The sequence below is a fragment of the Mirounga leonina genome, unplaced genomic scaffold (assembly GCF_011800145.1).
Source record: "Mirounga leonina isolate KUSES-001 unplaced genomic scaffold, KU_Mleo_1.0 Mir_101283, whole genome shotgun sequence".
NCBI lineage: Eukaryota > Metazoa > Chordata > Mammalia > Carnivora > Phocidae > Mirounga > Mirounga leonina.
Window position 1 is genome coordinate 919900 of NW_023270096.1, and position 24573 is coordinate 944472.

General features: G+C 43.5%; 1 protein-coding gene across 1 annotated transcript in view; it reads left to right on the forward strand.

Moving 5' to 3' along the window:
• Positions 1-17410: 17410 nt before the first annotated feature.
• MSN (moesin) overlaps positions 17411-24573 on the forward strand; it is a 64663-nt gene continuing 57500 nt past the window's right edge. Inside the window, exon 1 of the mRNA XM_035011488.1 lies at positions 17411-17622. Within this exon, the coding sequence (XP_034867379.1) occupies positions 17611-17622 (12 nt within the window). The 5' untranslated portion in view covers positions 17411-17610. The remainder of the gene's footprint in view (positions 17623-24573) is intronic.

The following is a 24573-nucleotide window of genomic DNA, read 5'->3' on the forward strand; positions in this document are numbered from 1 at the left end:
AGGAGGTCTGGTTACTTATAGAGATGACCAAATTTTCTGGTTTGCTTGGGAGTTTTCTGGTTTTAAAACTGAAAGTCCTGCATCCCTAGTAAACTTGAAAGTTTGGTGACCCTACAGAGGATGACTGCAAGTACTTAAATCTTAAGTCATTTGAGCACTTGTTGGGACAACCACTTCTTTCTCTCCCTCAGTTTCCTCTTCTGAAGAACACCAACAGCCTTTAAAGGCTTGTTTCTGCCTCTCTCACTGGCTGCTATAAAATGAAATAATGCAAGTGAAAGGGCTCAGTGATCTGTAAAGCAATGCATATAATAGTGGATAGAATGTTATAAATAATAAGCAGTACCTGCCAGGCTGGAAAGGTCACAGGATTCTTGCCAGTTAAATCTGTAATGTCCGTTGTAGTCATGGGATGGCTCTCATTTATCCTTTTCTTTTCTCCCATGGGTTCATTTATCTCTTCCTCCACATTTAAAAAATCCTATGATATCAGAGCTGGAATTGACCACTGACACCTTTCAGTCCTATTCCATCATCAAATGGAGAGATGGAGGCCTAGAGAGGTAAAATAAGTGATAATACAGATAACAAAATAATGCAGCTCATTAGTGGCAGACCTGAGACTCAAACTCAGCATACCTTGATGCCCAGCCCCTTCATTTCAGAGTCACAAAACATTGTCAAACCATCTCCTTGATTCCCATAAGCCCATATGTCCTTTTTAAGGGCATCATATTTAATTTCTCCTACGAACACTGTCAGAGTTCAAAGAGAAAAGGAAGCTCAAGGAACTGTGGGAGCTCAGGGCAGGGTAACAAAATTCAGTTTGGGAAAGTGGCTACAGTCAGGGAGGACCTCTCAGATAAGGTGAGCTGAGACTAAAAGAAAATTACTAGTTTTTCAGGTAAATGGCGGCGGAGGAGGAAGGGGGAAGCCAGCAGGGGGAAGGCAGTTTAGGTAATGGGAATGGCATGCCCAATAGCCCAAAGGAGTCAGAAAATATGTTTTTTTGTTTTGTTTTGTTTTTAAGATTTTATTTATTTGACAGAGAGAGATAGACAGTGAGAGAGGGAACACAAGAAGGGGGAGTGGGAGAGGGAGAAGCAGGCTTCCCGCGGAGCAGGGAGCCTGATGCGGGGCTCGATCCCAGGATGCTGGGATCATGACCTGAGCTGAAGGCAGATGCTTAACGACTGAGCCACCCAGGAGCCCCTCCAGAAAATATGGTTTTTCAGTCCACTCCCATTGTTGTATGACTGGAGAGCAGGGTGATGGCTAGCTGGACAAATGAGGCTAGTCATATATGCCTTGCTAAGGAGTTTGGACTTTAGTTTGTAGGTGTCAATACCACAGGTTTTTAAGCTTGGGTCAGATATTTAACTCTCTTGAACCACTTGTAGCTCCAGGGCAAATAGAGAGGCATTAACAAAAACAATGTGAAAGTTATCCTGAATCTCAGAACAAGACTAACACTTTCCTGGCCCAAGCTGCCAGTAATGGAACTGAGGCTTAGACCTGACTGATTCATTTCTGTGATACTGGGCTGGGAGGAGACTCAGCTCCTGTGTGGAGGTTCAGCCTCACCCTCTCCTGTGTGGGCTGAACCAGGAAGAATCTGGGCCTATGCTAGCAGACCTTCAGGTTGTCCCTGGTTGCTCTAGGGCAAGAGGCCCAGAGCTCCTGGTCCCTCTACCCTTGGCAGCTACTGCCCTCTGGCAATGTGTCCCCCAGGATCTTTGCTCTGGTCCTTGTTCTCATCTGCATTGGAGGAGTTTTCCCTATCTGTCTTCTGGGCTTCATGTAATGACCCTTCCTACTTTCAGGTCACCATAGCATGGGGTTCTCTCTTTCTCCTCTACAGAGTTTATCTAAAGCATTTTCATTTAGCTGACAGTCTAACGGGGAAGGCAGACAATAGTAATTAGAGGAGAGTGGGAGAGTTTAGTATCCAAAGCACAGTGGGAGCACAGAGAAGGAAGGGAGTTTTTGTGGGCAGTGGAGCAGCTTCCCAGAGAAAATGACATTTGGCTTTGGTTATCAAGGGTGAGTAAGAGCTGGTCAAGTGGAGAAGGATTATAAAACTGAGGGAATAGTAGGCTCAAAGGAACAGAGCTTTGAGCCTACCTGAGGATGATTAGGTGTGGTTCCAACAGAGAGGGAATGCATGGTAGAATGAGGGAGAGTAGGTAATGGGGGAGGAAATGCTGAGATGAGACAGCTCTACTACTCCTAGGCATCTCCACCTGGTGGTTTTTGGGTAACTTAAACTCACCATGCCCCAAAACTTCTTTTCCTTGCCCCACAAACTGGTCCTTTTGTAGGACTTTTAATCACCGAGTCTTAGCAATTCTACCTCTTTAATCTCTCTCTAATTTATCCTCTTCTCTCAATTCCTATTACTACCACCTTAGTCAGAACTGAAGAGTACTGTCTTTTCTTTTCCTATAATGAAAATTTTGTAACTCATTACATCTCCCTTTCCATATAGACTCCAGGATTCTCAGAGCCAAATTCACAGCTCAACTGTGTGAGCCCTAGAGGCTTCCATATCTGTGCTTTATTCTTACTAATTTCTCCTTTTCTCTCACCGTCATCAACAGGGTTCCTCAATTTTGACTTCCTCATTCTGACATCTGTCATTTTTATTTAAAATTTTTGTTTATTTATTTGTATAATTTTATTGCGTTTCTGTGGTAAGTTGCCTCAGATCATTTGTGGAATGAGTTCAGAGATGGATAAATTGAGAGATGGTTGGCCCACAAGAGATAAAATGTTCAGATCCTCATTATTTTTGCCTAAACTATTACAATGGCTTCCAAACTGAGTTCTATATCCCACCCTCTATCACATCTCCTCTAACTGGTCTTCGTCTGTTCAGCAGTGTTATCCTTTCTAAAAGCAAAACCTGGTCAAGTCACTCCCCTGTTTTGAAAACATCAGCAGTTTCTCATTGTCCTGAGAATGACATTAAAGACCCTTAGTATGAGGTGCAAGGCCCTTTGCAAACTTACTACCTCTCATTTATTTATACTTATTGAGTACCAACTATACTATATGCCAAACACTGTGTCAGGCACTGGCATTCAATAGTGATAAAAAAATAGACACTGTTCCTGCTCTCACAGAACTTATAGTCTACTTGGGGAGATAGATATTACTCAACTCAAGATGCAAACAAATGTTTACTTACAAATTACGGTTAAGTTATCTGGAGGAAGACTGGCTAGTTTTCTGAGGACACATGGCAGGGAGCATTACTAAGTTTTAGAGAGTTCTGTAAGAAGTAACATTTTATCTAAGGAAGGATTGGGTTGGTGCTAACTAGGTAAACTGTGGGAGTGGAGAAGCATGTAACCCCTGCAGAATAAATAGCATGAAAAGATCTTTGTAGGGGTGGATTAGAGGAAGAATGATACATTTTAGAAACAGAAAGAAGGCCAGTGTGGCTGGGATCCAAATAGCAACAGGGAGTGTTGGTTGAGAAGTTAAACAGGTAGGCAGGAGCCAGACCACAAAGAGCTTTTAAAGACAATGACAAAGATTCTGTTCTTCATCATAAGAGCAAAGAGAAGAATCCATTGAAGGCTTTTAAGCTGGAGATGACATGATCAGATTTTCATATTGAAAAGAGTCCTTTGAATGCTTTGTGGAGAATACATGGGAGGAGAGCCAGAAAGGATGTGGAGAGATCAGTTAGGAACCTGCTGCAGCTATCCATTCAACTTGGCTGGGACCAGGATAGCAACAGTGGAGATGCAAAGAAGTGGGCAGATTTGAAAACTAGTTAGGAGGCCCATTGATAAGACTTGGCAATGGACTCAAATGGCAGAGGATAACGAAGAAGGAGACATTAAGGATGACTCTTAGGTTTCTGAAGGAGAACAGGTTCAATAGGGAAGATTGGAAGGGGTTTTGAAAATGTTAAATTGGAGGCATATGTGAGGTGGAACCTCTTTGTCATATGACCTAGTGCTCTGGTTTCATCCAGATCCAACTTGTAGATCTCTAAGCTTCTGTGATTTCTTTTGCTTCCTTGACTTTGTAGATTCTGTTCCTTCTATTTGATGCAACACTATCCTTACTCTCCCCCTCCATTGCCACTTTCCAGGTGGAATGAGTAGCTCAAGGAAAGTCTGTGTGACTTTGTAGTGTGTGTGTGTGTGTGTGTGTGTGTGTGTGTGTGTGTGTGAATATAGAATGAGTGAGAGTAGTAGTTAAAAGTGTGGGTCCTGTGTAAGAGCATCTGGGCTCATATCCTGTCATCATCAGGTGCAATGACCTTGAGCAAGTTACTTAATCTCTCTCAGCTTCAACTTCCTCAACTATAACATGGAGATAATAATACTCATGCTTTGAGGCTGTGAGGATTAAATGAGATAATAATTCATATCAAGTAATTAGGTTCTTGACACATAATAAGCACTCAATAAAAATTGACTGTAGTTACTGTGTTGAGTGTTTGTTGGGGGTAGAGTAGGGAACAGATGTGAACAATAAAGATACCAGCCTGACTAGAGACATCCAGCTGCATTTAAAAAGAGAGATGAAGCTGGAAATGAAAGGTAGGGCTTGGATGTGGATGGGGAGAGAGTGCCAAAGATTGCTGTCCATAAGTCATCAAGTGAGCACTCAAACCTAGGCCAATATGCCAAATTATGTGACCTTTCTACTCAACTTAGTGTTGACTTTCACCAGGAGAAAAATGGAGAAAAAATAGTTGCTAAAAGGCAGGGTGTATCACTTGAGCAAGGAGAAGGTGGAATGCTCAAGATGTAGTCTAAAGGAAGAGAGAAGATAGGTCCAGTGTATGAGAGATTATGTATAAGGGAGTGGTGATTCTAATTCTAGCTTATACTCACTAGCTTGTGTGGCCTTGGGGGGGGGCTCATACCTTCTCTGAGGAATCTCTACCTTTCAAAAGAAAGGAATAAATGAAATAATAAGACATAATGTGTGAAAAAACAGACCATCACCACCACTGCAAATAACATATGAGCAAGCTCCTACCATTGCACATGGCACATAGCAGGTGCTCCAGAAAAAGTTCTTGGTTGAAAATTAGCATCTGTATATATGAAAGAATGAAAAAGAACATCTGTCATTATAGCCTAATGGAGAGTGTAATAGTTTTCTATGATTACTGTAATAAATCACTACAAATTTAGTGGCTTAAAGCAACAATAATTTATTTTCTTACAATTCTGGAGGTCAGAAGTCTAAAATGGGTGAGCAGGGCTGCATTCCTCAGGGGAAAATCCATTTCCTTGCCTTTCCAGTTTCTTGAGACTTCCTGCATTCCTTGGCTGTGGATAATCTCCATCTCAAGGTCAGCTGATTAGCAACCTTAATTCCATCTGCAATCTTGATTCCTCTTTGTTATGTAATATAACACATCTATAGGTCTGGGGATTAGGATGTGGACATCTCTGGTAGAACCATTATTCTGTTATTCTGCCTACTGTAAGAAGGTAGATATTAAAGAAGTAAATATATAGATAAAATACATTATTGCAAACTATAGTTAATGCTGTGAAGAAGACAAATCTCTGAGATTGAAAATAAAGGTTTGGGGCACCTGGGTGGCTAAGATGGTTAGGCGTCTGCCTTTGGCTCAGGTCATGATCCCGGAGTCCTGGGATGGAGCCCCGCATTGGGCTCCCTGCTCAGTGGGAAGTCTGCTTCTCCCTTTCCCTCTGCTGTTCCCCCTGCTTGTGCTCTCTCTCTCTCTGTCAAAAATAAATAAAATCTTTAAAAAAAAAAAGAAAATAAAGGTTTTTGTTGTTGTTGTTGTTGTTGTTGTTTTCTGGAAGGAGAGTATAGGGCATTCTGTTTTAGAAAGAATGGTTAAGGAAAGGAGTTATATTTAAGCTGAGACCTAAAGGAAGGGGAAGAGCCAGCCATGCAAATATCCAGAGGAAGAGTGTCCCAGGAAGAGTGTACCAGTCAGAAGGAACAGCATCTGCAGAGACCCTAAAGTAGAAAAAGTATGACACTGAACAGGAAGTAGAAGTATCCCATGTCCAGCCTTGCATAGGGAGTGGGAGAACTCAGGTAGGAGCAGAACACTTCGTAGAAGTAAAGGAGATGATAAATGAATAAATGTAATCAGGTAAAGTGATTTCATTACCTCCATCTCCATTTTCCATATAATCTATGAGGCCAGAGCCTTTAGCGATGAGAAGCAGTCCCCTTAGAACAACTGGCAACCCCATTACCCCTGGGGTATACTGTGCTTATCCAGCTCCCTAGAAAATGTAAATGACTGGACTGTGGAGCACCAGAGGGCCAGTACACCTGCAGCTCTAGTACACAGCCAGTCAGTGTGTGGATCCAGACAGAGGCCTTTGCCCAGGAAGCCAGGATGATCTCATCTCTATGACAAGCACCATCATTCAGGAAAGCCTGGAGCTGTGCAAGTTTCTGGGAGATGAGAAGAAAATGCAAGCCATAACCTTTGACATTAGGAGATTTTGTTGCGGATCTGGAACTCATGTTGCAAGAGGAGCAAGACCTCCCCAGTTTCCAGATCAGTTGCTGGACAACAGAAGCCCACATTTTTCCTGGGTCTCAGATCCTTCCCTGAGCCATGGTAGATACCCCATCTGGGTTTGCTCTTAGCAGAGAGACCCAACGGCCAGCCTCTGTATTTCTTTTTCTTCCCTGAGAATCATTCAGCTTCTGTTTTTAGAATATGTCTCCAAAACAATAGAACAATAGGACCTTTTATTTTTTTTAACTAACTTGCTTGATCCTTATTGTTCTTGAGTCTGAAGACCCAGCAGAAGAACACTAGCCTGGCAATCATGAGAGCTAGGTTTTTCCCTGAGCAAGTTCATTTGCTTCTCTTGGCCTTAGTTTCCTTACACACAAAATGGGACATGTAGTCTAAATGATGGATAAAGGTGTGATATTCTAGGATTCTGATCTCTGTTTTCATCCTTTCACAAGTTGGGGTTAGACAATGATGAAAGACTAGGCTAGCTCTAAGATTCAGTGTTTCTTTGAGTTAAACACAGGGCTCTCCCTTTGGGCTCTCTTTCTTCTCCTAAACATTCTGACACAGAAAAATTAGCTGGATATCTTTGAGCCCAGTCATCTGGCAGCACATTGAGGTTTTGTTGGTCTGAGCCTCTAATCCCAAAGCCTTGGAGAAGAGGAGGCTGAGGGGGTTGGGTAGTGATATGTGTGTGAGAGGAAGTGGAGAACAGCTCTTCCTCTTCCCCTGAGGCATTACACCTGCCAGCAACATATCCTCTGGAGCCCCTGGGGAGGTCCAGGAACACATGATGTAGTTGGTTCTGGAGGACACGTCAAACTTGGTGGAGGGCCCTGCATTTTCCTCACCGAGACATATCTGCATATGGGCTCTCATCTGCATGTACACACATGCCTGGGTTGAACATAAGCAAAGTGCTTTTGAGGGGATGGGAAGAAGAGGAAATGCTCTCAAAACATATTTTGAGACCTTTATTTATCAGATAAAAGAATGTTAGATTGTTTTCTGGTCTGAGACTAGGGGTTAAGGAATGAGAAAAAGTGTTTCTGAGGTGAATCTACTTATCAGCAACCTGAAAATGCAAATTAGGCCCATCAACATACATATACCCAAAAGGACACATAAACATACAAGTATAGGAGGCACCTGGGTGGCTCAGTCGTTAAGCGTCTGCCTTTGGCTCAGGTCATGATCCTAGGGTCCTGGGATCGAGTCCCATGTCGGGCTCCCTATTCAGCGGGAAGCCTGCTTCTCCCTCTCCCTGTTTGTGTTCCCTCTCTCGCTGTGTCTCTCTCTGTCAAATAAATAAAATCTTTAAAAAAACAAAACATACAAGTATAGGAATGTATAGACAATACACATATGACCAAACAGGCACATCTAAACCCAGGAGCACCTGGAACCTACGTTTCCACCCACATAGCTATGATCATCCTTTTTCCTGGTTTGTCCTTTATGGTTTGCAAAAATGCTTCTCATGTTCAACCTTATATATCCTTTTGACAACAATCCTGGGAGGTATCTGTTATTGTTACCTCAGTTTTTACAGATGAGGAAACTGAGGCTTAGGGTTAATCAATTGATTTGCATAAATTTTTTTGACCAGTAAATGACAAAACAGAGGCTAAAAACAAATCTTCTGGTTCCAAATTCAATGTTCTTTATATTATCTTATGCTGCATTCTAAGTGACACTTTCTTTCTCTCTCTCATGCATATACAAAAATAATATAATAATGCAGCTATCTAGCTGCATATATATATATATGTATATATGTATATACACACACATACACACACCCACACACATGAATCAACCATATACAACTCTAGCCATTAGCAGAAGGTACTGAGCAGTGCTCTTTTGGAGGCCTCAGTAACTGGGGAGGAGTCTGCTCAAAACTTTGAGGCATCCTCCCTCTGTTCCTTGTCCATTTACCTGTGCTTTTTCAGAGCATTGAAAATAGTTTCAATTGACCTTGCTAATATGAAGCCTTTGATTTTCATACCTCAACACTAGGATGTGAGGAGTGGTAGAAAGAACACATTATTTCCATAATGTTTCTTGTCTGTCCCTTGCATGAGGCTGGGAGCTCTGTGAGAGCAGTGACTTCTCTATGTCTATATCCCTGGAGCCTAGTGCAGTGTGTTGTGTATAGTAAGCATACACACACATTTTCTGAATGAATAAAATGAATGGCTGGATGAATAATAAAGTCAAATGGCTTAATTTGAAGTTCTTACTTGTAATGTGATCGTGGCCAAGTGACCTCAATTTTTTGAGCCTCAGTTACCTTATCTGTCAAATAAGGATTGATACCTATTCTGTCTAATTAAGATGTTCTTAGGAGTAAATGAGATAATGATTTGAAAGTGGCTTTGTTTTCACCTGAGGGTTTTTAACATATTGGTTTTATAGATTCTTAGAGTATAGGAATCTCTTCTTCAACCTCCCAGAGCGTGGGCTCCTCGAATCTTTGCTCACACATCTCCAATTATGACTTCAGTACTTTTTGTGGTGGGGGGCAAAGGGAGAGGGAGAGGGAAAGAGAGAATCTTAAGCAGGTTCCATGCCCAGCACAGAGCCCTATGTGGGGCTCGATCTCATAACCCTGAGATCATGACCTGAGCCAAAATCAAGAGTCGGACACAAATGACTGAGCCACCCAGGCACCCCATGACTTCAGTACTTAGTCACTGACTCTCCAGTTTTAGACAGATATGATAAGAACTTTCTTCCTTGCATCTCATTATAGCTTTCTCCCAGCTTTGTCCTTTGGGGCCACCATTCTGAAGTCCAAACACATAGACAATATCCCCGTGAATCTTTTCAAAGTCAAACCAATTCAGATCCTCCAGCTGTTTCTCATGCATCCTGGGTCCCAGGCCCTCCCCAACTAGCTCACTCTCCTATGGATATACCCCAATGTGTGTGTCTCCCCTTAAAGTGGGGGGACCACAGGAGCATACAGTTCTTCAAATGGGGTCTGACTAGGGAAGAAGAGGACAGAACTGCCTTTTCCTCCTGGACCTTAGTCTTCTAGGTTTCAATTAAGTCTCCTGGAAACCACAGCTTACTGCTAACATCTATGAAATTTATTATCAAGTAAAACCTCAGAGGTCTTTTCAATTATTTTATTTTATTTCATTTTATTTTATTTTTATTTCATTTTCTTTTATTTACAGTGTTATATTAGTTTCAGGTGTATAATATAGTGATTCAACAATTCCATACATTGGTTTAGTCACATCTTCTCCATCTTTTCCTCATGATGTCGACTTTTTGGACTCCAGCACAAACATTACATTTGTTCTAATTTTAGGTTTTACCATTATTTGGGCCTGTCACAATCTTTTTGGATCCTAACTTTATTGCCTAACCTATCTACATTCTCTCCTAGATTCGTCTTTTTATTCTCTTTTGTGTTCTTCCCCTTTCTCTTCCTCTTTTTCCTCCTCCTATTCATGTTTCTTTTTTTTTTTTTTACCATTTTATATAATTACAAAAGTAATTCAGGCTCACTGAAAAAATGAAATAATATAGAAATATATACATTAAGAAGTAAAAATTTTCTCTTTACTCTCCTCTCTAATCCCAGTCGCCTTTCTGGAGAGAGCAACTGGTATGATTTGCTGTGCATATTTCCCCTTTTTTGAGGATTTACATATGTATAAGAATATGGACATTTTAATTCATAAATAGTATCATATTATTCATATAGTTCTGTAACTTCACAGTCATAGTAGTTCTTTTACTGGTAGTTAATGGTTTTTTTTTTTAATTTTTTTTGGTAGTTAATGGTTTTAAAAGGCTGAAGAGCATCCTACTGAATGGATATACCATGATGTATATTGTATATAATTTGTCCCCTAGTGATGGATATTTAGTCTGTTTCCCTTAATTATTATAGTATCACAGTGAATGTTCTTGTGAATTTCTCTTTGTGAACAGCAGAGTGTTTCCCTAAGGTAGACTGGCAGCAGAGCTGGCACACACACACACACCCCCCACACACACAAAAGGGGAGAGAGAGAGAGAGGGAGAGAGAGGGTTGTAAGTGGAGGGAGGAGTAATGAGACAAGAATAGGAGTCTCTGTTCTATTAGTTTTTTCTCCTAACAGGAGAACTTAAGTCAGTGTAAGGGGAAATTTGGGCCATTAGAGAATTTGGACATAATACAACTTGATAGGCCTGCAGGGCTAGACATGAGAATGGTGGATCCCTCTCTTCCCCTGGCCTAGCTGAGCAATTTGTCCTGAGCTCCAAAGATACGCCTGGAAGTGTGTTGGGCTCCTGCATGGAACACAAAATGTGATCCCTTTCCAGGAGCAATTATAGCCCAGCCTGAATGGAGGAAAAGGAAAAAAAAAACAGCAGTTGACAAGACAAAGCAAGATGTGGGAGGGAAGCCAGATGAGCCCTGTGGACCTTGGGCACTACAGGAGCTGGGGAGAGGCAGAGTACAAGGAGGGCAGGAGAGATCAAGGGAAGGCTTTGTGCAGAGACAAGAGTGAGCACAGTATACTGTGTACATGTAGTGGGAGTAGCCTGGCTCCAGGGGAAGGGCTGTGTTGGGGAGCTGTGGGAGGAAGAGAAGGCTGCAAAGATTAAGTGTGTGCATTGGGCAGAGGAGGTCATCTGACGACTCTAAGCACAAATGATGGCTACATTTCTGACGATCACCATGGTGCGTATGTGGAGGATGGCCATGTGGAAGATGGCCTGGATGGGACAGCCTGGAAGCAGAGAGACCAGGAGCCGTTGAGGGTTGATGTAGGACACTGACAGTGGAGATGAGGGGGAGAGAAGCTGTGAAAGACAGAGAGCAGGGCTTGGTGACTGGATGGTAGGGGTCAGGCAGAGATGAGTTAAAGATGATGACAGTAGGCACACAAAGGACAGCACCAACAGCAAAACTAGCAATGAACACAGAGCCAATAGGAAGGAGAGCTCCTAGAGGAAGAGGGTGTACACCCTTTGCAGAGCCTCATATAAAACCAGGCATCTGGTCACTGCTAGAGGCATGGGTGGAGTGGACCAATAGTTTCCTTCTAGGTGTATTGAGTTGTGGACTGAACTGTGAGTCATTCATGGAGGTTGCCATATGCTCAGCAGGCTGTCTGGCCACATATGGTCTCTGGTCACCGGGGGTAGGGCTGGGGGCTAGTGACTCTATTGGGATACCCCTTCTGCAGGGCTAATTTCATATTCCAAGGGGACACTGGCTCAAATTGAATTGATATTGGCTGGCTGAGGGAAGCTCTTGAAAAGTTTCCAAGCTTTTTGGAGGAAAAGCCAGAGAGAAGCTCATCCCTCTCACTGTGGTCCATTAGTATGATTAATAATAAATATTCCCAAGCACTTGATATTGGCAAGATGCTGTATCACCACTGTTTATTATTACCCGCCCCCCCTGCTATCTCAAGCTGTCTAGTGTGACTACTGAACTGTAGGGGTGATACGAATCTTAAAATACATCTCTCTCCTTGGGTTTGTCTGGTCACAGGTCAGGTTGTGGAAAGAATGTGGACTTTGGACTCAACAAAACTTAGGCCCAAATCCCTGTCCTACCATCAACAAACTGTGTAACTTTTGGATAAGTCACTTAATTCCTCAAAGCTCCAACTCCTCATTTCTACCTCTAAAGTTTCTTGCTAGATATTGAAATGTCCTCCTCACTGCTCAGCACACAATAAGTGCCTCATTAAAGTTATCTTCTCCCTTTCACCCAAATCCTAGCTTTTGCTTCCAAGAAGTGGGTAGAAGACTGAGGATGCTTAAAAACAATATTTCTCTACTGTTCAAGTATACTGTACTCATAGCCATATTATACAAGGAGGACCTATTTTCTTTGGGGAGATAGCAGTATATTTTTTTACTTATTCTCTTGTTTCTGTAAAGGATACAGCTAGCCTAGTGCTTGGGATACTGACCCAGAGGAAGGAAGAGAGAGAAAGGCCTTAGAGTGTGTGGCCTCAGAGTAATGTTTGCTCTCTGGGGCGCCTGGGTGGTTCAGTTGGTTAAGCAACTGCCTTTGGCTCAGGTCATGATCCTGGGGTCCCGGGATCGAGTCCCACATCGGGCTCCCTGCTCCCCAGGGAGTCTGCTTCTCCCTCTGACCCTCCTTCCTCTCATGCTCTCTGTCTCTCATTCTCTCTCTCTCTCAAATAAATAAATAAAATTTTAAAAAAAGAGTAATGTTTGCTCTCATCTCTGCCAAATTTCTCTTTTATGAACGGGGGAGGGGCGCCTGGGTGGCTTAGTTGGTTAAGCGTAGGATTCTTGATCTCAGCTTAGGTTTTGATCTCAGGGTGGTGAGCTTAAGCCCCACGCTGGGCTCCATGCTGGGTGTGGAGCCTACTTGAAAGCAACAGAAAGAAAAAGAATGAAGAAAGAAAGAAAGAAAGAAAGAAAGAAAGAAAGAAAGAAAGAAAGAAAGAAAGAAGGAAAGAAAGAAAGAGGAATGAAAGAAAGAAAGAAAGAAAGAAAGAAAGAAAGAAAGAAAGAAAGGAAGAAAGGAAGAAAGGAAGAAAGAAAAGAAGGAAGAAAGAAAGGAAGAAAGAAAGGAAGGAAAAGAAAAAAGTGGGTAGGGGAGAAGAGCAACTTCAGAGGCTTAGTTAATTCCTTCCCTAATTATCAGCCAAGAGCAATTGTGCTTAGTGAAGCAGAAAAGATCTAATTTAGATGTAAAGAAGGACTTTCCAACAGTGATGAAAATGAAAAGCAGCCCTCAGAAAGTTCTAAGTGATGGGATCTTTCAACTGTTACCATCCAATAAATGGGAAGGCAAGGGTGCTTCTTTATCCAGAGTATCTCTGGGTTTCAGTACTGCTCCCTATCCAGTTCCTCTCTGGTATAGTCTCTCCCGCATTATTGTGTCCTCTGAAGGAGAAATACCATTTAGAATGTAGAAGCTTCTTTATTGCAGTGAGTTTAGATCCTAGGTGTGGGAGGTGATTACAAGTCCAATCTCATTTCTCTCTTGAGTTTGGCATAGGCTTTCACATACATCTACATTATGCAGTTCCTGCTCTCAATTTCCTTGACTTTGATATCCAGACTTGCTGCTGCTCCAGAATAGCTCCAGTCCCCCAGGAATCCTGAGCTTTTCCACCTGGACCCCATGTCTTGCCCTAAAGCCCAGATCTTTTGCATCTCTTATCCCCTTATACAGATGCCTCCAGCTTCCTTGGACTCCAGCTCTAGAATTTTTCTGTACCACCTCTGCTCATAACTGGCCCTCACCTACCTTTACTGCTTGAAAAATACTTGCTTACTCCTCCTTGAACCTTCTGAATTCAGATTTTCTGAATATCCATCTTTATACCTTTTACTTCCCTCACCCAGAGTAGCTAATATATGTTAGCCCTTATTCACATGTCTTCTCTCTACAAACAGTGGCAAAAACGTCACCATATCTAAACCTAAGTGTGGGGATTACTCTGACCACAGGAATATTGAGCTAACTCTCATTTCACATGGGATTATGGTAGGAAGTGGGGTGGGGGGAGATCAGAAGTTCTGGCCATATAGGTATAAAGTGTTTTACAAAGAAGTAAGAAACAAAGATGTGTTTCTCTGGCCATCTTGAAGAACAAGAGAGCACCTCAGCTGCTTCTACTTTGCTCTGGAGATGGGGGGATAACTAAGATGGGGCCCTCCTAGCTAGAGGGTTTTAAATGTAACCTTCAAGCAATGTCTAGCTGCTTAACCATAATCACCATAACCAGCTTCTGTCTTGTGAAGTTGGAGGGAGGACTGCTTCCCTTGTTCTTGGTTTCAAAATTTCTTGCTTATATTATCGCAAGAATATATGCTTATATATGTCTTCTCTACTATCCCTGAATCCATTCTTTACACTTATTGCCTGATCTTGGGTAAGTTCTTTCCTCTTTCTGATCCTCAGTTTCCTCAACCTGAATGGAGGCTGGACTAAACAGTTTCTGATAGTCTATGCTTTCCTCTTATTTCCCACCCTTCTCCTCCCCAAAGGGCAAACCCTATCCTTCTCTCTTGGTCCCTCTTTCCATCAACTTCCTTAACTTCCCCACCCTTGGATCTCCCTTTTCCTATTTGGACTCCTGTGCCCCTTTTCCCTTTTAATAGTATGTTCAGCTGCTTGACACTCCCTAACCAGCTCTCTCTTGTGTGTTACAGGGAATGTTGACATGGGACATGGGGAATGACACACAGGGGATTTCCATTTTCCAGAAAGGATAATGAAAGGTGGAGTCTCCAATCCACTTCCCTTCCCCCTTTAAGCACTTAGCCTAATCTGAGGCCCTTGTGGGCTTTAATAAATGAGGGAATCAGTGAGTTCCTTGAACTTCTGGGAGTAAAGGGCCATTGTAGTATCAAGGAATGTGATTGGCTGCTCTTGCTATCCCTGCTGCTGAGGCTTTCTTGGGAGTGTTGCTCTTCCTTGGAGTGTCAACTGCTCAACTTAAGAAAATAGTTTGGGCAGGAAACGTTTTTTTTCAATTCTGTAATACATACAGAGTTTTATTTTTAATTCCAGTATAGTTAAAATACAGTGTTATATTACTTTCAGATGTACAATATAGTGATTCAGTAATTCCATACATCACCCAGGGCTCATCACAACAAGTGCACTCCTTAATCCCCATCACCTATTTCACCCATCCTCCCCTCCCTATCTCCCCTCTGGTAACCATCAGTTTGTTCTCTATAGCTAAGAGTTGTTTCTTGGTTTGTTTCTTTCTCTCTCTCTATCTCTTTTTACTTTGCTTGCTTTTTTGTTTGTTTGTTTCTTAAATTCCACATATGAGTAAAATCATATGATATTTATCTTTCTCTGGCTGATTTATTTTACTTAACATTACACTCTCTAGCTCTATCCATGTCATTGCAAATGGTGAGATTTCATTCCTTTTTATGGCTGAATGATATTCCATTGTGTATATATACCACATCTTCTTTAACCATTCATCTGTCGATGGACACTTAGTCTGCTTCCATAATGTGGCTACTGTAAATAATGTTGCTATAAACATAGAGGTGCATGTATCCCTTTGAATTAGTGATTTTGTATTTTTTGGGTAAAAATACACAGAAGTATGATTACTGGATCATAGGGTAGTTCTATGTTGAACTTTTTGAGGAACTTCCATATGTTTTCAACAGTGGTTGCATGTTTGCATTACTACCAACAGTGCAAGAAATTTCCTTTTTCTCCATATCCTTGCCAACACTTGTTGTTTCTTGTGTTGTTGATTTTAGCCATTCTGACATGTGTGGGGTGATATCTCCTTGTAGTTTTGATTTGCATTTCCCTGATGATGAGTTGAGCAGGGAACTTTGTTTACCCTAGCACACATCAATGAATCTTGACAGCACTGAGAGAAACTGAGGCACACTGATTCATGCACGTTGTTGAGTTGGGAAAGTAAAGGAGCAGGGACTAGGACAGCTGATTCCTGAGGGCAAATGCAAGGTCAGTCCTTATGCAACCCTACTAGACTCATCTATTGTTCTAGGGATTCTACTTCCTTTCTCATCCTTTTATAATGTCAGAGAGGGAAAGGACCTTGGAAGCCCAGGAATCCAGTCCTTTGTTATTACAAAAGGGGAAACTCAAGTCCAGAGAGGGGAAGGGACTTCCCAAGGCCACACAGTGGTCACAGAGTGAGTTAATGGCATAGCTACGACTAGAAGCCAAGTGTCCTGACCACCCCTCTCAAGTATCTATTCCACTTCTCCAAGTTGGCTCATCATCCTTGAGGTATGTGGTGCTCTACATTGTAAAAGATACTCAGACCATACCTACACACAGTTGCCTATGGATAGGAGGAAAAAGAACTATGATCAATCATTTTCTTTTTTTTTTTTTAAAGATTTTATTTATTTATCTGAGACAGAGAGAATGAGAGAGACAGAGAGCACATGAGAGGGGGGAGGGTCAGAGGGAGAAGCAGGCTCCCTGCCAAGCAGGGAGCCTGATGCGGGACTGGATCCTGGGACTCCAGGATCACGACCTGAGCCAAAGGCAGTCGCTTAACCAACTGAGCCACCCAGGCGCCCTATGATCAATCATTTTCAAAGTAAAACTCAAACTTGGGGGACCTGGGTGACTCAGTCGTTAAGTGTCTGCCTTCGGCTCGGGTCATGATCCCAGGGTCCTGGGATCGACCTCCGCACCGGCATCGGGCTTCCTGCTCCTCGGGAAGCCTGCTTCTCCCTCTCCCGCTCCCCCTGCTTGTGTTCCCTCTCACTGTCTCTCTCTCTGTCAAATAAATAAACAAAATCTGTAAAAATACAAAAAAAGAAAATGAGGATTGAGTAAAAGTGGGGAGGAAATATGTTGGGAAAGGGATATAGACACCTACAGAAGAGAACAAATGACGTGTTGAAAGAGTTCAGGCAGTGTTGCCAAGAGAAGTTTCAGGGGGACATGTGATCTTCAGAGCTCTAAGGAATTATTAGGGACAGTAGGGGATTTGTGTGGCCACAGGGAACAGAGCTGAGAGCCATAGGGGAAGTCACAGAGAAAAGGAGTTCAGCTACACACAAGGACTTTCTGAGAGTCAGAGCTGTCTTGAGAGGGAACAGACAGTTTTGATAGGTAGTTAGCGCCCCATTAGTGGAAACTTGCAGTCAGGGGCTGTAAGCCTCTGCCAGGGTGCCGCCCAGGGCCGGGCCCTGCTTGGGGGGTGGGGCCGGATGGCCCGGATTTGAAGGGGTAGGGGCTGTGAAAGGGGTGGGAAAAAGAGTAGGCCTGTGGGGGGGGGGTGGGAGTCCCCCATGGAGCGCCCAGGCCCAGCCTGACCCCCACGTGGCTGGTGTGGCCGGGCCGGGCTGGGCGGGGCTGGGCGGGGCGAGGCCAGCGGCCGGCAAGAAGGCGGGCGCGAGGGCGGGGAGCAGCGCGGAAGCCCAGCCACATAAAGAAGCGGGCGACGCGACAGGGCGGCTCTTTCCTGGGTGGGGTTTGTGAAGTCGTGGCCCGTTAACAGGAAGCCGAGCAGTTGCCCCAACGCTAGAGAGGGACCCAATCCGAACCTCCAGCCCCCAGAGTCCGTGCCGTGTGTACTGTGTGCTCAGTGCTGCCAGACAGCTTCTAGCCGAACTTTATCAACTCTGCCACTTTTGCAGCCACCATGCCTAAGACGGTGAGTACGGGGATGTGCGCTGCCGCCCTGGGGCCTCTAGCTGACTCTGGTAGCCTCTTGCTGATGGCTAGGGGCTTGGCCAGCCATCCGCCCACTCAGAACGCTGCGTCCTCTGCCAAGGCCTGGGTTGGGGAGGGGCGAGATTGGAGTCCTGGTCTGGTGAGCCCCTCGGGTGTGAGTGGGTACGGGGCTAGAAGTGCGAACCGGGCGGGACCGGCCTCTTTCTCAGATTCCAGTTAACTGCGTGTGGGATGAGGCAGGAGGGAAGGTTCCTTGGGGGCGCGAAATCTCCTCTTGCTCCTGACAGGCTATGGGGGCAGGGGAGAGGAACACTTCCTCCAGTTCAGGAATTGGCGCCTTTCCGGGGGCAAGGCTGCCTTGGTCCAGGAGGGGCCATGGGAAGGGAGTATGGAGCTGCAGTGAGCTGATCCTGCACCCCCATTCACCTTTCTCATAGTCTCCCCTGGAGGCTCCAGATGTTTCCCACTAGTAGGGGAGGAAAGAGTTGGTGGAGGAGAGAGTTGTGGAGGGACTCATCAGAGGTTGTTTGCTTCCACCCAGGATCACTAATACTTCACTGGGAGGAGGAGGTCTGCTCTACTTCCTAGGGTAGAATGGTTTCTTCCTCCTCTCCACCGACAGATCCTTGCCCTTGCCTTTGCTTACTGGCTGTCTATCTCCTCCTATCCCCTCCAGACTGTTCTGTGAGGGCCTCACCTTTCTAGAATGGTGGTAGCTTCTAGGATTTGATCTCCACCCCACTGGCTGTTATGAGAACAGAAGCCTCCTGGGAGTGGGGCCTAGGGAGGCCGGATGCCCAGAAGGGAGGGGCATGGGAGGGGTGTGCCTGAATAATGAGTCCCGCTTGCTTTTGTGCAAGTCATACCAAGAGGCTACTGGGGCCCTTCTCTTGTTCAGGAAGGCCTGGTGACTACTCTGGCTTGAGTCCCTAAGGCCAAGCAGCTTGTGCTTCCAGACCCTTCTCCCTGGAGGACTGTTTGAGCCTTGTAGTGCTGAGATAGTGACTAGTAGCCTTGAGAAGGTCTGAGGGTCCCTGGAGGAGAGAAGTGGGGGGTCTGGTTCGTTGGGTGTATGCTGAATTTGGTTGCCACGTTGCTGTATTCCAGCTTTTCTGCCAAGTCATTCTTGCCTTTCCAGAACCCTATTAGAAACACCAAGTTTTCAACAAGTATGTGCTTCTACATTCTCTTTTTTAAATTGGTCATGGTTTTATGACATGGGGTTTTTTCCACACTTGTTCCCCCTCCCCCAACACATATAAAGTCAGAAAGAATCGTTTTGAAAAGAGAAAGAGGGAGAAAAGTTGTCTCTGCCAACACAGAGGATTATAAAGATCCTTCCAGGAGACTCTTTTTGAGTTTATCTCTCTGTGGGTGGTTTTACCTAAATAGATGGGTGGATCTCTGGGAACAGACTTTGCCCCATGATCTCTCTTCACTACTGGCATCTTTCATCCTCAATTCTAAAATATCTCACCTTTAAATGCAACCTGATGGGCCTGGAAATTTTCTCAAAGTTGCCTTAACCATCCCATCTCAGTCAGAAGTGGCAAAGAAGATAGCCTGGTGATCCTTTTCCTAGGCTTGGAGAGAGGCTGGAGAATGAGCTGTTTGAGGTCAGGCCTAGGGTACTGAAGGTACCTGAATATTGAAAGTATTTTTATGCAGATTGACTGAAACTTGAATCAAATTGGAAGGAGAGGGCTGAATTTTGATGGTCTGAAAGCTTTGGAGAATTTTCCATGCTGTTCAGTTCAAGGAATGGTCAACTTTTAGGAGAAACAACTATATCATGCCTATTAAGACCATAGAATCTTGACCTGAAAGGGACCTCTGAGACTGTTTAGTACAACTTTCTTCCTGTCCCCACCCCACTATTTCTCTCTTTTAACTAATGAGGATGTTGGGCTTACAGAAAAGAACATACCTAGGAGCATATGGTGATATAACCAAGATTGGGGCCCAGGCTTTTTGATGCTTATCTCAATGACCCTCTATTCTGACTCAGTGATTAGGTTCTTGAATTTGAGTCCTCTCTCCTGCCCAAAGCAAACTGCCCCCTGTTCTTAGGACTTCCTGGTCCTCAGATAAAAGGAAGTAGATAATTTAGACAAAGTAACATTGGCATTTGGTGGTGTCCAGTGAGAGTTGGGTGTTTCACAAGGTGCCCCCTGTTACTTTTCTCATTCCTCATCCCAATGCTGAAGCATCCAGGGGCATACACTAGTTCACTGCATGGCAGCTAGTAATTTTAATGGAGGAAGAAAATTCCCTATTTTCTGCTCCTTCTTCACTAGTTAGGCTGTTAGGCTATTTCTGGATTATGAAAGATAGGGAAGGGTAGTGGAAAAATAAAATCCGTTCATTCATATGAACTATGTCTACAGTCTGTCCAGAGTTGGTTTCACTTTTACAGCCGATTGTCTCCTTTAGTCATCCCAAACTCCATTAAATCTGTTAAAACATGCTTCTCTGCACCCTCTCCCTGCCAATTCTCGGATTCTGCTTCTAGTTGCCAGTTTCCTAAGTCTGCCAGAATGAAGAAGCTTATTTACTGACATCTACATTTTCTGCTAAGACAGTTGTTAAAAAAAAAAAAAAGCTTTCCCCCTCCCTGCCCTCTTTACATTTTTTTAGGTCACAAAGTCTTTGGGATGTTTTGATTCCCTAAAAAGCGATTGTTTTGAATTTCAAGGTTTTCGTGAGTTTTAGGTTTGTTAGAGTTGAAAAGGCTCTTCACAACTGTCAAGTCTAACGCTTCTCATTGTATAGATGGGGAAACTGAGACCCACAGATAAGGAGGGGCTGACCTAAAATGATATAGCATGTCAGTAGCAAAGCCAGGACTTGAATTTAAGTCTTAGAGTATCAGTCTTGGTAAGATGTTTTCAATTTGCTGGATTTTTAGCCCTAGCTCAATAGGTCAGGGAAAGGTGATCAAATGATTGCTGATGGGACCATCCATGTGAGCAGATGTAGAGTCCACCTCCTTGAAGTATTTGAAGGCTCTGGATCTGCATTCAGCTAAACTTTAACAGGGACTGTGTGGACTGTTTATTCTCCTGCCATTCCTAGCATTGCTTGAGCCACTCGAGTGGCACTAAAATGGTACTTTGTGAAAAGAAGGCAAAATCTCAGTCTTTTAACTCTTGAACCAACTCTGCCTACAGACTTCAGGGCGGGGCAAGGGATTGGGAATGGAGGTTATATGTGAGAGAGGGTGACTCTGGATCCTGCATCTCTCCACCTCTTTATTTCTCCAGTTCATTTGGCTCTTTGTGAAAGTATAGATGATAGAGCAGGAACCATCTTGGGGATTTCCTTTAGGCTGGTCCTTGAATAGCCCTCTGGGCAGAGAGGGGCTGATGGGGCACGAGGACACTTGAAGGCACCAACTATCTATACTTAGTCTCGTAGAGGGGAAAGTTGCTCTGTGAGTGGGAGACAGAGGTGGTATTGACCACTAGTCTGCTAACTTTCCATTCTTCTCTAGCTGCCTGTAACAATAGCTTTGTTTTAAGGGTGTTATTTTTACTTTTTTCTCTTCCTCCTCTCAGGAGACTGCTTTCCTGGATGGTGAAGTGATATTTAGAGGTCATCTGGTCTATCTCCCTGACTCCAAATCCAACTCTATTGCGATGAGATGAGATGACAGCTACATTTATTCTGAACTCTGTTCTACTAGTGTTGCTCGGCAACAGTCTGTCTAGGTTCCTTTGTATCTTTCTGGGAGTCCCCCTCACTGGAATTTCCAGACTCAAGGTCCCCAGAGGGGAGAATATCTGGCTCCCAGCACTACCAGTGTTGGGCCTTTAATGGCTAAAGTTGATGAAAATTGGCATTATTACAAGTTGGGAACAGTGTGTTTCTGATTTTTCAAAGATAGAACTGAGTTTATCATGTACATCTTTCCCAGTCTTTTCTCCCTGCTACCACACCCCACTCTTCTGCCCCAAAACAAAACAAAACAAAAACCAAAGTACAAAGGTGGTCTCCTTTAGGCCAGTCTAGTGGTCAGGTGGAGAGGTGGTCTTGTCATGATTGGCTGGCTTTGCTGTTCATTCCTCCCATTTCATGCCTGAAAGAGCTGAACAACTTTTCAATTCCAAGTTCTGATTTGTGGTATAGGAGCAGTCCCTTGAAGGGTAGCTCAGGACTCCATTGATTTGGAAAGTGGCAAGTAACACTGACCTGAGAATTTTTCTTCTCTTTCTATGTAAGAAGAACATCTTCCTTGTCCTCAATAAAGTGATCCAAATGAAGTAAATATTTAGGCAAGTCCTTTCTTTAGGCTCTCAGTCTCTCCAGTTTGTCATGAGGGTACTATAAAAGTAATAAGTACACTCTAGGGACCTTTCCAACTGATGTCCTTGAAAGCCTTGATGATACAGCTTCAAGCCTCCCATTTCTATGTTTTTTCCTTCAGACATTTTTTCCTCAAAATTTGAGTGCCTTCTATGTACCAGACAGTGTGCTAGGCTTTGCTGGGAATACATAGTTCATCAGCACTTACCAGAATGTACCTTCTTTGTCCCCTTATACCTCTGAAGTACTGTTTTTTCCTGGGTACTGAGTTTGGAATGGAATTTCTAGCTTGGGAGTTGGTTTGTTTCATTAGTAGCTCTAACAGAAACACTGGCATGAGTGTTCTTGGCTGTTTCTTCTTAAGTCTATAGAGGGGAAAGGGCTATGTCTTTCCTTACTGAGGAATAAGAAAGAAATCGATGACACTGTATTGTGAAGGTTGACTGAAGAGCCTCAGACAAACACTGAAAACTGAATGGGTTTCCCTCCCTTTCTTTTCACTGGCTGCCAGTAGCGTATACCTCCTGTAGTTCTACTGAAATGCCAGGAAGCTGCTAGTTATGTTTCAAATGTACTTTTAACCTTGTGAGTGGTAGTTAGACTTTGAGGAGCTGGTGGGCATAAACCAACTTCCCAAGATACCTACCACCAGTGAGCTGAGGTACAACATTTCAAATGCATCTCCACTTAAGATGACTTCAGCCTTAAGCTTCACTTGAGCTGATTGTTCTGGATGGTCTAGGTTTCTCACATGGGTATTTTGAACCACAGAGCAAATGACCTGGCCTTAAACTTTTAGTTCTACCTTTATGTATTAGATGGTGACAGCAAAGGCCAGAAAAGGGAAGTGATATGAGTGAATAGTAATAAGGTTGGGACTAAAACCCAAATTGGCTGGCCCTCAGTGTAGGGGAGGAAATATTTTTTTAAGACTTTTTCATTTATTTTAGAACACGATTTGAGCCGAAATCAAGAGTCAGATGCCCACCTGACTGAGCCACCCAGGCACCCTTAGGGCAGGAACTTTTAAGGTTTGCCTTTTAAATGGCACTTGGTGCAGGGTGCTCAGGGTTTTCCTAGCTCTGTGCTGGGGGTGACTTAGCCATAGTGTTATTATGGTCATGGGAAGAGCAAGTCCTTCTGAGTGTGTAGAGCTGACTTCAGAGGTTATATGGTTATGGTTTAGGCTCTGACAGTGCCTTTGGGACTTTTTGTAGCACTTCCCAGGAAGGTAAATGTTTTTTGCTTTGTTTGCAAAGAGTGGTAGAAAACAGATGTGTGTGTTGAAGGGAGGTAAAGAGAGGAGACTAGCCACGTATTCCTGCTTGAGACTGGGCCTCAACTGTCCTAAAAGTTTTTATGGAGTGGAGTTATTTCTTTTATGTATTCATAGCTAGAGGAGTCAGTCAGCTTGTTCAGGATCACATAAAGTTGGAAAGGAGAACTTGGCTTTCCCAATTACTGAGTTAATAATGGTCTCTTACTAACTTACCTGTCTTGGAAGAATGACTCTGTTCACCAAGGGAACACAGACTTCCAGAGAATTGACTCTATGGTGATTACATTAACAATATGGCTGCAGTGGAGTTCCCCTAAATAGCTTCTGCTGTAGCAGGTTTCAGTCAGTGGGTGACTCAGTTTTTCTGGGGCCCCAGAATGACTGTTTCTCTTCCTGCTCGCTCCTCACCCAAATTATTGCTTTCTCCTCGCCTTCTTAAATTTTGAGTTCTGACCTCTCTGTATCTGACTCAGTGCTCCAGCTTGACCTGTTCCTTGAATTAGGAGAACATTATGGTACTTCCATTAGTACCTTGGTGGAAGTATTTTCTTCTGTAGCAGCCATGTGGATTCAGACTGGAGTCTCCCGGACTCAACCCTCACTACTCACCTCTAGGTATTGTAGGCCAAGCCTAGGGCAGGTAGAGAGCCCGCCCCCCCAAAAAAAGACCTTTCAGGACTTCATAGAAAGGTAGCATAGAGTAGTGGGGAAAGCACAGACTCTGGAACCAGACTGCTTGGACTCAAATCCCAGCTCTGTGACCAATTAGTTATGTAGCCTTGGGCAAGTTACTTAACTTGTGTGGCTCATTTTCTTTAACTGTAAAGTGAAGATAATAGTAGTACCTATTTCATAGGGTTGTTCTGAGGATTAAATGAGGCAGTTTATGTAAAGTGCTTAGAATTGTGCCTAGCATCTAATAAGTTAGATGCAAATGTTTGTTATTATAATTACTTATGTAACTGAACTATTACATGCCCAACCCTGTGCTAGGTAAGATAAGTAAGAAAGAAGGCAGGCAGTTGCATTCTCACCATTTATTGACTGTTTGTTAGGTACTATTTACTATAAGAGATACAAATAAATTAATGGAGTATACAGTTGCTGCCTTAATAGATCTCCTATTTAATTGGAGATTTAGGGCTAACTCACTTAAAAACACTTTGACAAAAATAAATTTTACATGACATTCTCTGTAGATTTTGAGAAGAAGGAGGCTTAATGGGACATGAACAGGGCTTTGAAGGAAGTGTATACTTGTGAGTGGTGGCTGTTCTGGGTGGGAGAGTGATGTGGTTTTGGTACGTGGACATAAACCCTAGGCCAGTGCTCTCTTGAAAGTGAGTT